Below are 17368 nucleotides of genomic sequence, written 5' to 3'. Positions count from 1 at the left end.
TGCACCAATAGAAAATGCACAGATAACGATGCCACCAATAAAAAAAAATCATATATTTATACCTACTGTATGATTAATTTTCACCATGATGGCACACTACTGTGATGTGCGGATATCTGTGTCATGTACAATATAGAAAGATTGTGTGTTTGCTGTGGAATAGATTCTTCTGTTCCCCAAAACCATAACAACATAGACATATATAGACGCTGCATTGGCCGCTTTGGCCCGTTACTGTGATATGCCAGTGTGTCCGCCAAAATTCTTCATTGTCATGAATAATTGTGAAAACTCACACTTGTCAAGCATAGATTTGGCTTATTTTTCTTGGTTAATAAATGCCGAGACATCTGTAATGTAATATAATTTAATGTCCATGAAATGTGCCTAAAGTTTTATATTTCATTGTGGAAATGGATTTTTCTGTCGTCACCCTCATCTTTTAGCTTTTCTTATGATCCAGGTCAGAATTCTGTTAACAAAGCTTGTTCATTTTTAAATATAGAAAAAAAAAAAATCAAAAATCAAAATAGTGTGTGTTTAAGTATTAATAATTGACCATCATTGTACCAAAATGGAACAAAATCAGCAAGTACAAATGAAATAGTGAGACATTGGCAGTCAGTCTGCTTTTTAGATTTTATTAACAATAAAAAGATAGATATACTCCAAAACAGACAGTTACAAAGATAATTGTAAGATAACCATTTATGGATCCGGAAAAAACATTTACAGGTACAGTGGTAAAAACATTTATGTGATGATGATGATGATGATGATGATAATAATAATAATAATAATAATAATACATTTGTAATAGCTAATAATAATAATAATAATGATAATAATAATAATAATAACGAGCCACGATTTGATGACATACTATTAATTCATTATAGCCTATCGATACACCTGCTGTTTGAAGATAAGTGGGGAAACTGAAGACAGATGGTTTATCTCCATCTTTAATCCTGACAGTCTGACCTGTCCTTTCAAAGTCCTCTGGCTTGAAGTGCTCACTGCATAGCATGAGGGACTCACTTGCAGAAACGCCTTCCCTTCTTACAGCTACTTCCCTTTGCCTCCTCAACTGTCTCTCTTTGGGAAACCGTCCGTGTGAGCAAAAGTTAACTAGCCAACTAACTACAGTAAGATTCCAACATGTCAATCGCTCAGCCGAACTGAGGCGCTTGTCATAAAAGTCGGTTTGGGGAAAAAAGGCAATATAGATGAAAATCTTGATTAAGGGAAATTGAGTTTATAATATAAGCTGAGACTTATTACTGTTGCCCAGACTAATATGTCCCCCAGAGCCTTTTCAATAGATTTTTTGGCTACCCTGAGTATTTTCTGTTTGACTGCCAATAATATTTTTTGAGCCTGGCGCACCCCAAGCCTGACCAGAGACAGTGGCTGGCGATCATACTGTCCCAGCTTGTTGACCAAGCCCACCACTGGGCAGAGCGTCTGGCCAGTACAGAATCCAATGGACTTAACAACGTAGCTGAGTTTATGTGACTATTGATAAAGGAGTTTGGGAGTCTTGAGTACAACCCCCAACCTGGATGATTTTTTCGATGAACAAACCTGCAAAGCCGTTCACCACCTACTACAAGGTGGTTTCCTCTCCAGATCTCCTGCCTGAGGTTCACTAGGTGGTCTTCCCTGCCGAGCTCCAGCCACAGGTCAACGTGGCGACCTCGACTCCATAGCTCCAGCCGGAGACCCACGAGGTTGTCTCCCCTGCCGAGCTCTAGCCAGAGGTCAAAGTGGTGACCGTATCTCCAGAGCTCTAGCCTGAGACCTACGAGGCGGTTTCCCCTGCGGAGCTCCAGCCGGAGTTCAGTGTGGTGACCTCAACTCCATAGCTCCAGTCTAAGACCCAAGAGGCAGTCTCACCTGCAAAGCCCCTGCTAGAGATTGACGCGACGACCCCCCAAGACCCCCCAAGATGTTCCTGTCTGAGGCCAACAAGACAGCCTCCCAGGCCATGCGTAAGATCTTTCAGTAGCAAAATCCCGTGGCAAAGTCCACAGCCAGCGCTACCTATTGTGAACATTCCTGAAATGAGAAACTCAAGAAATACAACTGTCATTTTATACTCAATCGATTATACTTAATCGTTTGTTTGTGTAGTTATGTTGTCACAATTATAGTCTATTCAGTAATCTACTGGAGTCTTAAGAATCTTCATTTTTAATTTCAGTCTTAAGAAAATAAAAGCCTTTTTTTTTTGTCACTTGTACATTACAGCACCGTGAAATTCTTTTCTTTTCTAGGCACTCAAAGCGCTTTACATTGTATAGGGGGTTATCTTCTCAACCAACACCAGTGTGTAGCATCCACCTGGATGATGATATGCCCCCTCCTTCGGCAAACACTTCTGAATCAGGGGGTTCAAAATTGGCGCTTATAAAAAATAGACTGAGGACATCAATGCATGGACAAAGGCTGGACTGTTTGCCAGTGATGTCAAGTGAGTACAACATTCTGCGCCAACTTGATTTTAACTATTTAATCGAGGTATTCTCTTTGAGGAGAAGCAGGAAGAAGTCCTTTAAGTGCTGAGTGAGATTTAATTAATTTTATTTGCTGGGCTGTTTCTGATTTGTAAAATTATTACTCGATACCATTGTTTAATTTATGTGGATTATTTTTAGCCTATATGGGTTGATGATATGCTCTCTGTATTTCTCTTTATTTTTATTTGATCAACAAATTTAATGCAAGTGTTCACTATGCGCTAACTGTTTGAGCATTTTGGCATATTTGTTGTTTACGGAGTACGATGTGCCTTTAGTCTTTACGGTTCTTTGATTGCACATTTGATTTAGCAGTTGATGGAATATAACTGGCAAATAATTGGGGCCCCAAGGGATGCATTAGCCCCGGGCCGCGCAAAGGTCTGTGACAGGCAAAATAACAACCGTCTTCATTAACATGGATTAAATTAATTATTTTCCTCAAAATTCTATAAGCAATAGTATGTGCTTTTTTGTTTTTTATTTTTAATAAATTTGCAAAGATTTCAAACAAACTTCTTTCACGTTGTCATTATGGGGTGTTGTTTGTAGAATTTTGAGGAGAATAATGAATTGAATCCATTTTGGAATAAGGCTGTAACATCATAAAATGTGGAAAAAGTGAAGCGCTGTGAATACTTTCCGGATGCACGGTAGGAAACAACATTTACAATATATGTTGTAATACGTGCTCTTTCTCCACACACAGATAGACAGACAGACACGCGGGCACCCCTGGTATGCATTAGGGGATATTTTTCCTTTTGATCCCACCGACCCATTCTCAGGAACTTAATTAACATATGGTTCCTAAGCAGCTGGGTTCCATCCTGCCATGAAACACATCGGTTCATTCCCATTTGGTGTCTTGGTCACTATACATTTCAAAGAGGCTCAGGGGTATATAAGAAAGGTGGGCTTGTAACATAGAGAGGGGCTCGTAACATCAAGGAAGGGGCTTATAACATTAGAGGCTGCCTTTATGCCATTAATACTATTAGCATCACTCATCCTATGTCCATGACGCTGACCATCAACTTTGTAAGTTTTCTTTGTTTCTGTTTTCTGTATATCGTTCATTTGTGTTTGTACAATAAACCCATTCGTTATATCCATCTCTAAGTATACAGTGGTTCTTTTGTAAGGAAGTATGTTGCATTAAATGTGCGTGACCGTATTTATATGGTTATTATATAACATATAGTAGTATGTTAGACACGTTAAAATCGACCTCTGACAAGTAAATAGGAAAGGCCTAGGCTTGCACGTCGATATAAACCTCTGAGCTAACAAAATTTATTGTTTATTACAGGTTATATAAAAGCCTCTGACGTAGGAATGTCTTTTTATAATGAAAGCTTAGCATGAAACTGCTTTAGACTAAATATAATCGGAACACTGAGGTATTCTACTTCCAGCACTAACTAGAAGATCTATCTTTTGGAGTCAGATAACTATTTAAACGAAGTCAGATATATAAATCATAAATTAAATCACGTATTCAACCTTTGGCTGCACCTATTTCCGTCTTTGGTTATAGGAGAGCAGTGAGCCAAGTGATTAACACTTAATGTTTTAGCCCTACTCCGCGGCCCGGGATCGATTCCTGGGCAGGGAACCAACCCAGCCATTGGGTTGCACTCAGTGCCAGTCCCAAGCCCGGATGAAATGGGAGGGTTGTGTCATGAAGGGCATCCGGCGTAAAACCTGTGCCAAATCAAATTTGCAGACCAATATTCAGACAACCGGGAGCAGCCGAAAGAACAATAACAACTGCCATTAGGTTCTGTCAGCTTATAGATCAGTTTATATTAGACAGCAGCCTGTCATTCCATAGGGCAGGTTATTTCTAAACATGTTAATAGACATCATTACTATCTAATAGTTAATGTGCCAGAAAAGATGTGCCTATTAGATTGAAATTGTTTGTTCTAATTTGGAGTTTTAAAACCTGTTTTTTTTTTTTGCTTCCCTGCCATTATGTATTTGCTATGATGTGACAACCAAGCGGATGCTACTGATAGAATTAAAACTGGAAAAGTTGTATGTAAAATGTGACATAATCATGGCAATGAACATGTTGCGAATGAATGTCAGCTAAGTTCTATGTTCCTCCTGATAGTATTTTGCACTGCATACCTGATCGAAATGTTTTGAGCTATTTGATAATCTTTGACTTTTCTCTGCATCCTCCTTGAATGCTTCTCTGGTTTAGATTTTTGGCTCCCTGATGCCGCCTTTGTTCTTTATTCTTTTCGCCGGTGTTACCAGTCTATTCTACCTGTCTACACTATGCTTCCAGCAAAACAAAGCTATGAATTTGATCATCTTTGCCACCCGAAACTACAAGACTCGTTACTGAACAATTCCAGGCAAATCGGGCTGTACTTGAACTTTCGGTGATGGAGGCCGATTTAACCCCATAATTTGCTGCAAATATATCTAGTAATTTAGTAGACCTGATTGTGACATAATTTAGAGTTTGTGAGGGTCAGCTGTAGAAGGCCACGTTCATGAAGGCAAAAGAGTTAGTTTGCTGTAATCACATTAACAGTCGGGGAGTTCTCCCAGCACCCCTGACTGCCACACATTGAGGCATTTACGAAAAAACTGTTTAAGGGGTAAAAATGGAAGTAATAAAAATGATTTATATGAATAAGAACCAAACAAAAAACAAAATGGCGAATCAGTGTCTTGTTTTGTTCACACAATTTACAATTAATATGTAAAGCACTCCTCAATCATCCAACCACGACAGAGACCAGCCATCCAGTGCATACAGTTCAGCTTCTCAACTCAGTTCTGAGACTCCTCCCACTTTCTTGTTGCTTACTGAGAGTGTGTGTACGCTCCCCAGCTAACATGTCTTAGATAAACCACTCCTTCTTGTTTTCATCAATGGTCTCTGTGAAGTTGGGCTCAGAGGTGATGATGGCTGTGTCAGCTGATTCAGAGCGTTTGACTTCTTTGGACTCGTTGGTGTGGTATGTTCCCTTGTGTCGGAACATGTAGCGTATCAGGAACAACAGAATGCACAGGATGGTGAAGATGACCACTGCAATGATGCCTAGATTAAGAACAGAGAATATGGAAATGTCGATTTAGCAATTAGTCATTAACAGGTAAAACAGAGACAAAACACAGATCATCCATTTATTCTGAAAACGAGAAGCTATGTACGCACAAACTCTAATAAAATCTCAGTACTTCATACCTCCGATTACTGCTGAATTCCTGTTCACCCCATCTGGTATGACTATCTCTTCATTGAACAGGTCAGCACCTAGAGGAAGCATTAGGTACAGTGCCTTGTGTAAGTATTCACCCCCTTAAATTGTTTATCACATTTTATAATGTTATATCCTGGAACTGAAATGGACTGAATAGTCATGAATGTACACAAAATAGCCCATAATATTGAAGTTGGGAGAAAAATCTAATAAAACATTTTTTGGAAGACCCCTATAATCAGTTGGGGGGGGGGGGGGGGGGGGGTGGTTGATTTGATTATAAGTTTGATTAATTATAAGTTTCATTCATTAGGGAAGAAATAAATACAGAAATCAATAATATGCATTAGAGGAGGAGTAAGTTACTAAATGTAAGAACATCATTCAGAATAATTACAAATTACATATCGGGCATCACAAACCAATCATTACAATAAAATTACTAAATCTCTGTGGCACGCACTTTAAGAATATTACATAAGCAGCATGTACACATAGCACATACAGTACATATACACAAAATAATGACACAAATAGCTGTTTTCTTATTATTTGCAGGTAGTAATTCTACAACCCCAATTCCAAAAAAGTTGGGAAGCTGGGTAAAATGTAAATAAAACCAGAATGCAATAATTTGCAAATTTCCTGAACCCATATGTTATTCACAAAAGAACATAGAAAACATATCAAATGTTTAAACTGAGGAAACATTGGGAAACGTTTTTGGTTCGGGGGCAACAAAATGCTGGAAAGTAAGTGTTACTAAAAAGAAAGAGCTGGAGGTTAATTGGCAACAGGTCAGTAAAACGATTGGGTATGAAAAGATGATCTTAGAGAGGCGGAGTCTTTCAGAAGTAAAGATGGACAGAAGTTCACCAATCTGCGAAAAACTGCGCCTACAATTTGTGGAACAATTTCAGAACAATGTTCCTCACTGTAATTTGTTGTGGCCATCAAATTCAAAATTACCTTATTTTTTTTCTCTTAAAATGGCACATTTACTCAGTTTCCTATTGTGAATAATAAACGGGTTTATGAAAATTTGCAAATCATTGCATTCTGTTTTTATTTACATTTTACACAGCGTCCCACCTTTTTTTTTTTTAGAATTGGGGTTGTACCTCAGCCGTCGCATTCTTTACCTCCATCCAAGTGCCAGGGGTCAGTGGAGGCTGACATCGGTGAGATGGTGAGGGGTGATGAGCCACAGTTGGACTCGGACAGTTTGCCTTGGTGTGACACTGGCAGAGAGAGCTGTGAGCGAAGAGCTGCTTTCAGAGGAGAGATGCTGTTAAACTGCACTCGGGATAGGCAGCCTACAAAGCCAGGAGTGTTATACTTTTCTATCAGCACTGGGTCAATGGGACCAGTTTCTGCACAAAGAGAGGAGCGGAATCGTAAGTACAGTGCTTATTGTACAACCCAAGCAGAGGTGGAAAGTATATTACTAACTGTATGTTTATACTCAATCAGCATATTAGCAGAGCTGTACTTCACCTGAGTATGAAGGAAAAGTCCCTTAATTACATATAGACTTTTTACTCATTGCATTTTCATTTGTACCTTTAAAGAAATGTACACACACTGGCCTGGTCACTTTAATGGGAACACCTGCTCATTTATGCAATTAGCCAGCCAGCCAACATGGCAGCAGTGTGCCCACTGTACCCTCAGATTCTTGTTCTTGGCTGTTAGGTTATGGTCTTCTGCTGTTGTGGCTCATCTGCCTCAAAGTCTAGTGGATTAGGCATCTTGCGAAGGCTTTCTGCTCACCAGCGTTGTAAAGAGTGTTTATTTGAGTTACTCTAGAGACTGTTTTGTGTGAAAATCCAATATATATATATATTGGATCCAATAAATATTTCATCTGACCATAGACTTTCATGAATGAGTACCTAATAAGGTGAGCGCATAAAGTCACCTGAAGTCTGAAGTCTAGGTGAAAGAATTTAAAGAATGAAATTAAAAAATTCATTTAAAAACGTCTAACACACGCTCTTCTGTCACAAATCCCACGGATAAAGCAGCAAATTATTTAGCGGTAATGAAATGGATACTTTTGTCTATCCATCAATAAAAGTCAATGAACTCTATTATTTTGAGGCATCAGTACTGTTACTTACACACAATAAAAACACAATGTTACTTGAACAACATGCTGGATGCAGTGTGTGTGTGTGTGTGTGTGTGTGTGTATGTGTGTGTGTTTTCATGCATTAAAATCTTATTTACAGACTGAGCTGGGGGGAAACCTGGACACTGGCCACAACTATATCATGAATCTGGAGTCTCTAAATCTAATTTGCCAATGATATAAGAAAGGCACGACGCCAACAGCGACAAGAAAAATCAACACTCGTAGCTCTGACAGCAGTTCTAGCTGGCAGGCAAACCACAGGTTTATATTAATTCTCTTATGCTAATACATTGTTGGTTCTATAGTAATAACACAAAAAGTATAATGGTCACTATGGTGAAGTATTCTTTTAGGAGACGGTTAACCTTTATGAACGAGTCTCCAGTGTCTGTGCTTTGTAAAAGTCAGTACTTTTTGTTGTGATCCTCAAGGCCTGATTTGAAAAGGTCACTGATTTAATGGATGCAGTTATGGAGGCCAATTCAGATCCAGATCCAAATTCAGAACCAGATTCTTACTAGCTGTTCCTACAGGTGTAAAGGTAGGACTGCAATACAATGTGGTCTTCTGCTGCTGCAACCCATATGTCTCAAAGTTCAATGTGTAATGCATTCTGAGATGCTGTTCTGCTCATCACGGTTGATATCATATGAATGATATCACATTTTTCGGGCAGACTGGATTAATCCGACTGAGTTACTCCTCTGTGCGTAGCTTTATCTTCTCTACTGCTTTCAACCAATATGAACAGACGATTTTAGACTTATTGATGAACAATTGGACTTAGACTGTAGATGAATCATGTTGATTAGGTTAACTGGATAAAATTGATTGAATTCATTTGTGATAACTGATGAGATATAAACAGTTTTTGGTGTTGGGCTCAGAGTCAGACTGGACCCTTCACTACACCGGCCACACCTGTACAGGAGTATAGGTTAATTGGGCCCTTTAGTATAGGAAGGGAAAACGCTTACCATAGACCTTTCCTAGGAAGAGGGTTTTGACCAGGGTGAACTGAGTATCAGATGCTTTAGGCAGGGTATAGCTGACTGAAGGATAATGATCCAACTAGAGGAAGAAATCAGAAGAATACATCATAGTATTTGTGGTAATACTATACTATAAGGTCCGTAAATAAGGAAAGGAAGATAATAGGGAATATAGGACAATAATCAACAACAAGGTGGTGTGAACCCAGAAGTTGATTACTTTCATACAACAGCATGTTGCAAAGCAATTTGCCAACAACTAGAACTTTTTATTCATTAAGAAATGACACTTTTTTATCCATTTGTAGTTACATTTAATGTTGTAGAAAGTCTGGAAAACAAGTTAGTTCCTGTTATCACTTACACTATAGCAGCTATAAAATTCATTCCTTCACCAGCCTCACTTTCTTATTTCTATTGAAGTTACTATGGCAGAAAAAACAAACAAACAAACAAAAAAAAAAACCCCACTCCAATTGTCACCTTACCAAGAAACCATAAGCACCATGTGACTCTGGAGACTTCTTCCATAAATAAACAATCTTCCATAAATTAAACAATGTTCTTACAGAAAACCATATCAAATATGATCATTTGTTTTAGATAAAAAAAATATGCTTTTTAAATGGCATAAGATAATATAGTTATTACCACAGCGCTATTGTATGATCAAATCTAACTGGCAAAAACGTGCTGATGAGTAAAACAACAGCTGTGATAGTTTGATAAACTCTGATAGTTTATTTTCAGTGTTCTAATATCACCTTTAAAGTCATTATCATATGCCACAGTTTTGCTTTTAATCTTGTTTTTCTTTTTTTTCTTTTTGTGGACCTTATAATAAAGTGTTGCCACTGTAGACTGTAAGTGAGTATTGCAGTTTTTGCTTGTATAGAAATTAATTAATTAATTTATTCTTATTTACCTTTATACTAAATCCAACATAAAACATACAACCAGTTAAAAACATTTACACACCATTAATTCACTCTCTAGGTTACGTAGTAGAATTTAAAAAACGACTCTAAGACGTTTTGTAGCTTCATCTCTGTCTGGAGAAGATTCCAATCCGAAAGTGGCGGCATATCTGAAGGAAGTTTTACCAAAACTTGTCAGTTCTGACAAGGGGCACACAAAGATTGTAACTTGATTGAGAATGTAATGAGTAATTGCCAGGCAATTTCCGTTTAATAAAACAACAAAAGATAAGAGGGCAGACAACCCAATACAGCTTTACATATCGATAAATACCAATGCATTTTTCTTCGAATATTCAAAGAACGTCAAGCAACTCTTTTGTACAGTTCACAAGGGTGTGTTGAAACTTTACAATCAGTTATAAATCTCAGAGCACCATGGTACGAAGCATTCAAAGAGGCGAGTGTTGTCTCAAAATGTTCTCCGACATAAATTGCTACCCCCCACCCCTTTTTAGTCTGCTCTAAATACCTTATAACCTGTAATACTAACGTCTTTGTCTGAGATAGATTTATTTAGCCAAGATTCAGATATGACTATAACATCGGCGTTTGTATTTGCAGCCCAAACATACACCATATCCAATTTAGGCAACAGACTACGAATATTTAGATGAATAAAACCCAGTCCCGACTTTGATTTTAATTCAATAAGAGTAGAGAAATTTGAAGCAGTGTGAGATTTGGTGATACATTCCCAGACATTATTAGCATTAGAACTATTAATCTCCTTCGTTTGACTGGATTACTTGCTCTAATTTTAATCATCGGCCCCCAAACAAGAAAATCTTTTCAATAATACAATCATTTCCTTCCCTGGTTAAAGCACGTCTCGTAAGATCAGAATACATACAATTCAAAAGGTACAACATCCGATAATATTGTTCAGAAATGACAATGTTAGTAGAGAGTCCATAATGTGTCCAGCTATCAAAATTTACAGATGAGGAACTGCACAATAATAGTAGACCAGAGGCATACCCGCTGTCACTACTGTAAACTTGACAAGGTGTCCAAAAGAATAAACTCAAAAAGAGCATACATTCAGCAGTTAAACACCACATTGTGCTCCAAGAAGTCCTCAGCCACAAAGTCCAAATAGCAAAGAAAAGAAAAGCAAAGAAAAGCAAAGCACGTACTGAAACTCCTTCGCAATTGACCGGGATCTCCAGCACACCGTCGATTAAAAGGCCAAGTTGCGAGATTGAGCAGCCAGTTCTAATAAAGATGCAATGGCAAATGGCACCAGCGAAGCAACAACAAACAAGCCCTTGTTAGGGGGCTCTGGTCCAAAGTTGCAAAGATGTGCAGGGAAAAAATGCTGTGTCCTTCACACACAGGTTCGAAAAACTGACACCTGTTGCGAGGCCGCCCTCCCTCACTGCCAGGCCCAGGGACCGGTGCCCGTACACAACGTAACAAAAACAGCCAGATTAAGATCCAGATCCCAAACAAAAACAAGTTCATAAACTTAAAAACTATAGGCTCACACAATCACACAAGCTTGACAGCCTGAGCCAGGTACAACCACAGGTGTGACACCACACTGAGTCCCAAGGGAGCACACGCCAACCAACTGAGGTTCACCAAAATAAACACAACGTCCAAGACTGAATCACCTAAAAATTCGAGAGCTTTCAAATTCAAAACCAGGATTGTGGCATCCATCCTGCCCAAACACACAACAAAGCAAACAGGAAATAATAAATAAACAGCAATGACAAAATAACAAGCTGCCATCTTGGATTGGGTGAAAATATGGTGGGTGTTTCATGATGGAAAAAACATGTTTCTGTATGTACAGCATCAAACTTTAACCTGTATTAAGTTGTTAATACAGAGTATTAAGTTATTAGTACACACTGGTCTCACATGACCATCTCTGCCTCACACTCATGATGATAGTGTTTGCCCCTAGTGGCAAACATGCTGTTTTTATTGCTGTTAATGTCCCAGGGCTCCCTCTGCTGGAGCAGCACTGAACTCACACTCTGCCCTGGTCAAACCTTTTTAACACAGAAATCACACAGACACTGCATATCAATGCATCTTTAATGTAAGGTCTTACATAAAGGCGTTAAAGTACTACATTGTGTGCAAATGTGTGTGTGGATGATGGCATCCTATCTAGGGTGTATTCCTGCCTTGACCCCAGTGTTCCTGGTACAAGCCCTGAAGCCACTGCAACCCCGACCAGGATATATTACTGAAGATGAACGATGAATTAATCTTTTCAATTCAGTATAAACTCAAATTATGGGAAATTGATCTAAATGCCATATATCAGCACTGTTTCAGAACAATAATTATCCCAAAGTGTGAGGCACAATCTGGCAACCTTGGTGTAAGTGCATGTTTTTAATCGGTAAAGCTGTGCAGTGTTTAACAGCACAGCATGCCTGGCTTTAAAAAACAAAACAACCCAGCTATTTGAACCAACTATATTTAAACAACTATATTATTCAGTAAAAGATCAGAGTAAATGTAAATATGTAATATCGCACATTAATTAGGGAATCACATTAGTTGTCTTGCTGACTAACTGGCTCAAAGTGTTTCCCTCTGTGTTGTTAGATTTTGTGTTCTCCAACCCTCAATACCACTGACTATACACACAGTCCCTCCTATTTATTTTTCTATTGTACAACTTGACCACTGATGTTAGTGTATGGATACTGATATTAACCACTTGAATTTTCACAATACTAACAACAAGACTGTGTCACCCTGTCCTCCTTGGCAGCACAAAGTATTGACTAAAAGGGTGCCAATAATTGTTGCGCACCTATAATTAACAAAGTTTTTTTTTTTTTTTGATAAATCTGTGTCGTTTGCAATTGTTTGATATCCATGAGAGCGGAGTATTTTTGTGAGTTTAAAAAATTTTTTTTAAACAAAAGATCAAAAGGTTAAACAATAAAGACAATTTTTCACAGTCTTCTTTGCTTATATTTACCAAGGGTGCCAATATTAATGGAGGGCACTGTATATTTTGGTGCTATTATGTGCAACAGTTGACCTCTTTGTGTTCCGGTTCTGGTTCCAGGTTTAGTACAGCGGTGTGCTTCCGGGTCCGCATGATTTTTCACGCAAATCATGGCCTGTTTCAGACTAAAACGCCATCGTGAAAGCCCCAGGAATTGCTTTCAGCTTTTTTTTTTTTTTTTTTTAAAACTTTTTTCGGAGCGAGCTAATTGCCAGGCCTAAGACAGATGAAACACAGTGAGCAGCTTCAATCTTTTCAAGAGCCAGAGAGTTTGAATAATTCCTGGCTGATTCATGAATCATAAATACACTTCGCCTCGGGGAACACATAGTCCAGACTTTTTAACATTTTAAATTACATTTAAAATGTTATTAACTTCCTTTATCCCCAAGGATGCAATTCAACCTCTTTATATACCAATTTGAAGCGAAGCGTGACTATTATAAATTAATAATAATAAAGGGCTAACTTTCCAAAAGGGGCACACAATCATAATAATGGGATTACTGTATGAATTTACAGGCCCACTTGGCTTCCTCGTGGTGAAAATGGGAAAAATGGGAAAGATGTTTCTACAGGCCGTTCGTAATCACACATTTTCTACTCTCACCTGGACGTTTATTTCTCGCTCTGTCCGAGTTAGGTTGACATTATGTGGCTGTCCGTTGGCTAAATTGCGTTGGTCAAGATCAATGGCGAAGGGCTCATGCAGACCTCCGAGGTTATAACGCAGCTGCAGGGTACCTGAGGGAGAAAGAGTGCAATGGATGAGTGGAGACCATTGTAAAGGACAGTAGAATAAAAAATAGAAATACACAGAATGTTATGATGAACCAATATGCATTATGTAGAAAAGTAATTTCCAAGTACACCATACTTGGTGATCGTCTTAAATATGCTTTAAAGTAACATTTAATCCCCTGTGTTGTCATGCATCTATCACATGATCAAAATACACTGCTTGTTCAGTTTTGCATGTCTGAATTTGCCTTATTGAATTTCAGGATCTCAACCTTAAAGCGCAAAATACACGGTGACGTCGACGCAAATATATTAGTTTAGTAACCGCGATGTGATTTACTAAGCTTGAAAGTAATGTTGGGAATTGGAATTGTGAAAGCAAAATAATAATAAGACTGAATTGCAGTGTTAAATTTTTTCTTTTGCCGATTTTCTTCCTTGCAAAAATGCTTCCGATCTATCTCCTGAGCATGGCCCTCCTCAAATCATTCTACAGGATTAAGATTTAGCATCTGCCTGGGCTATTCCAAAACATCGATCTCCTTCTTCTGAAGCTATTCCTTTGTTGACTTTGGATTTGCGTTTTGGGTCATATTGTCCTGCTGAAAGGTCAAATTTTTCTTCGCCTTCAGATTTCAGGTGTTGTGCCAAACTAGATAGCGCTATCCAAGTAGAATAGAATTGGTATTTGGAGCCTATACAAAGAGAACCAGCCCCATAGCACGATGCTGCCATCACCATGCTTCACCATGTGTATGGTGTTCTTTGGATGAGAAGCTGTGTCCTAGAAGTAAGTGAAAGACTGATCTCCAGTTATCGGGAAGTGTTTGCAGTACTGCTGCTAGAGGCGGCACAACCAGATTTTATGTTTAAGGCGGCAATTCGTTTTTTCAAATGGGTGGTAGGTGTTGGATAAATTTTTCGCTTCAACAGAAAAAAAAAAACTGTATTGTGTGTTCACGCAGGTTGTCTTTGTTTTACGTTGTATTTCGTTTGAAGATCTAAAACTATTTACTATGAGATATGCACAAAATCAGAAGAAATCAGGATGGTGGCAAATACTTTTTCACAGCACTGTCCCCCCCCACACCCTTCCCGTGTTGGGTGTGATCACATTGTTTTACATTTTTTTTTAACATCACAAAACCCTGTTGACTTTTATTTGAACTCTTAAGGGCGTCTCTTAGTAATCCGAACTCACCACAGCTATCAAGAACAAATAGCGTACGTAAAACCCTAATCTACGTATCATTTTCTACCTTTACTTTGCACGTGATGTACTGTAACATTCGCAATTATTCATGGTAAATCCCCTGCAACATGACATCAATTTAGGACATGCAAATTAGTGCACATTATTTGGTCTCCTTCATATAGTCCTTAGAGTATGCCAAGTTTTGCACTGAACACTATATGAATATTACAGGTCTATGAACCACAGAAGAACGTCTCATTTAAATAATATTCTATCAGTTTCCCTAATGGAATGTGTGAACTCCCCGACACTGTGACACACAATGTAGCATTGTGTGAAAACACACACACACACGCACACACACACACACACACACACGCACGCACGCAGGCACACGTACACATTCACATTCTGCTCTGAAGTTTAAACACTGCTCAGAGCAATTAATTAATGAACCGGAACGCACTGATGCACGTGTTTGTTTGAGTCAATATGGGGGAGTAAGTGAGTGTGACAGACAAATGGAAAGAGACGGCAAGAGACCACATCCTAAAATTCACATTAAACATTACTTAACTGTATTGGTTGAATCGAGCAGCACATCAAGTTTCCTGACTAAATTAATAAATACATTTTCTGAGACACTCAGAATGTAGTCATTAAACTGATTAAGTTGCTCACTGTTTGGGTGAAACATAAGCACAGAGACAAAAATATTTTACTGTTTAACTGTATGTCTGCCTCTCTGAATATCTGCCTTTCGATATCATCATTTAGTAGTGTCATACCGTTGTGCTGCAATACCACTGCCATGTAGTCACGGCTCCTCGAGCTGATGTACAGGATGATGCTGGGCGTGCTGGATGTGCTGAAGCTGAAGGTCACAACTTCTTGGGTCAGGTTCAGCTGCGATTGGCTGAAATCCTTCCTTTCCATGCTGGATGTAGCAGCCATCGACTTGGGCACAAGGTTATAGCGTACCAGAGTTCCTGCTTCGAAGAAAGCGCCCACATCTGCACAACAAACATTGCATATATGCTTCGAATTATTGCTATATATTGTTTTCCTCAGACTAGATGCGACATGCCTCAGATGTTGTTACACATATGCTGATGTCGGATTCCAGTGTATACATATCAGTGAAATCCATTTCTGATAGTTGACTAATTAAGTTAACGACCAGAAGGCTGTGAGTTCAAATCCCAGACTTGCCAGAAAACCATTGCTGGGTTCTAAAAGTACCATTAACCTTCAACTGCCTTAGTTGTAGATGATTCCTGATGATACTGACATTAAAATGTAAAATGTTAGACCAAACATTTCGAATAGCCAAACCGCATTTCACATTTGCGATTAGGTCTCTTACTGGACCATGTTTATGAGGATAGAGGTTCTAAGTTGTTTGGACACCTCAAGGTTCCTCGCTCACACACTTTCTCTCTCTTCCACCAGGGGGCAGTAAGTGCATTTCAGGTTTCCTCACCACATCCAGAACTGCTTCTCTCCAACGGTCCTTGCTTCTGATAAAGAGAAGTAACTCCATCATCTTATCATGGGATTCAGGACTGACGTGAAAACACTTTCCTAGAAGGTTAGTCGTTTTTTCCCGTGTAGCTGCATGTGCTCGTTGCAGTGCATGTTTTAGACATTGAATTTGCCATTTTAGAGAACAGTTCATCAATTCAAGACCAGACTTTACTGTTGACTCTTTAAAAACTCTGAGACTGGAGACACCTTTCAAAAGTTCTCAATAAACATATCCTATTGTCATATCAACAACTACACAATTTTAAATCCATTTACATGGAACTCCCTGTGAACTCGCTGATACCATCGAAGCGATAATATATTAGAATGAGAGCCTTCAGCAACAGATCTGTGATTTGTGTTGCTGACACTATTGCAGAAAATCAATCAACACCTTCTGACCAATCAGATTTGAGAATTCAACGGTGCTGTATTAAATCTTTTTAATAACGCACATACTGTATATCCACTGGAAGATCATAATTCTGAATGCGCCTACTGCAATCCCTGTTGTAACCTGAATATCTTATTATTCATGCGTGCCTCAAGGTGATCAGTAAACACCTCACTGTCTTATTGACTGTTCCAGACAATAATGAGAGCACAAAGGTACTCATGTGGACTGATTAATAAGGTCAATGAACAAACATATGAATGTCATGGAGGAGAAGTAAAAGCACAAGCAATGTGCTTGAGAGACAAGTAAAATGGTCGGAGTGTTAAAAAGCAACACCGCTGACAGTCCCAATCCTAAGCACCATTATTTTCTGTAGGGACCGAAGCTGAGAAGGACCCAAAAATGTTTAGTACTGGATCAGTGGCTGATGGAAAAGGCACTGTTCCAGCTTTCTGGTGCCAAAGGTTCCAGTATTTTGTCTTTGTCTTATGGTATTGGTCCCCAGTAGCTTATTACCTCTAGTAATCACACTAACAAATAGGCAGTAAGGCTGGAAGAATTCATTATTGACTCTAATCCTGATGGTGGACAGATGGAACCATGGCTAAAATCGAAATGTGCACTCACTGCAATTATAGGCTGTTGACGAGTGATGCTGGCAGGA

General features: G+C 38.8%; 1 protein-coding gene across 1 annotated transcript in view; it reads right to left on the bottom strand.

Moving 5' to 3' along the window:
• Positions 1–660: 660 nt before the first annotated feature.
• LOC108256453 (contactin-associated protein-like 2) overlaps positions 661–17368 on the bottom strand; it is a 133883-nt gene continuing 117175 nt past the window's right edge. Inside the window, exons 19-24 of the mRNA XM_017453351.3 lie at positions 15569–15793; positions 13455–13588; positions 8867–8960; positions 6895–7125; positions 5737–5805; positions 661–5589 (exon numbers count right to left, since the gene is read on the bottom strand). Of these exons, the coding sequence (XP_017308840.1) occupies positions 5390–5589; positions 5737–5805; positions 6895–7125; positions 8867–8960; positions 13455–13588; positions 15569–15793 (953 nt within the window). The 3' untranslated portion in view covers positions 661–5389. The remainder of the gene's footprint in view (positions 5590–5736; positions 5806–6894; positions 7126–8866; positions 8961–13454; positions 13589–15568; positions 15794–17368) is intronic.

Source organism: Ictalurus punctatus, chromosome 23 (genome assembly GCF_001660625.3).
Source record: "Ictalurus punctatus breed USDA103 chromosome 23, Coco_2.0, whole genome shotgun sequence".
Taxonomy (NCBI): domain Eukaryota; kingdom Metazoa; phylum Chordata; class Actinopteri; order Siluriformes; family Ictaluridae; genus Ictalurus; species Ictalurus punctatus.
This window is presented reverse-complemented; position numbering and strand designations above follow the sequence as displayed.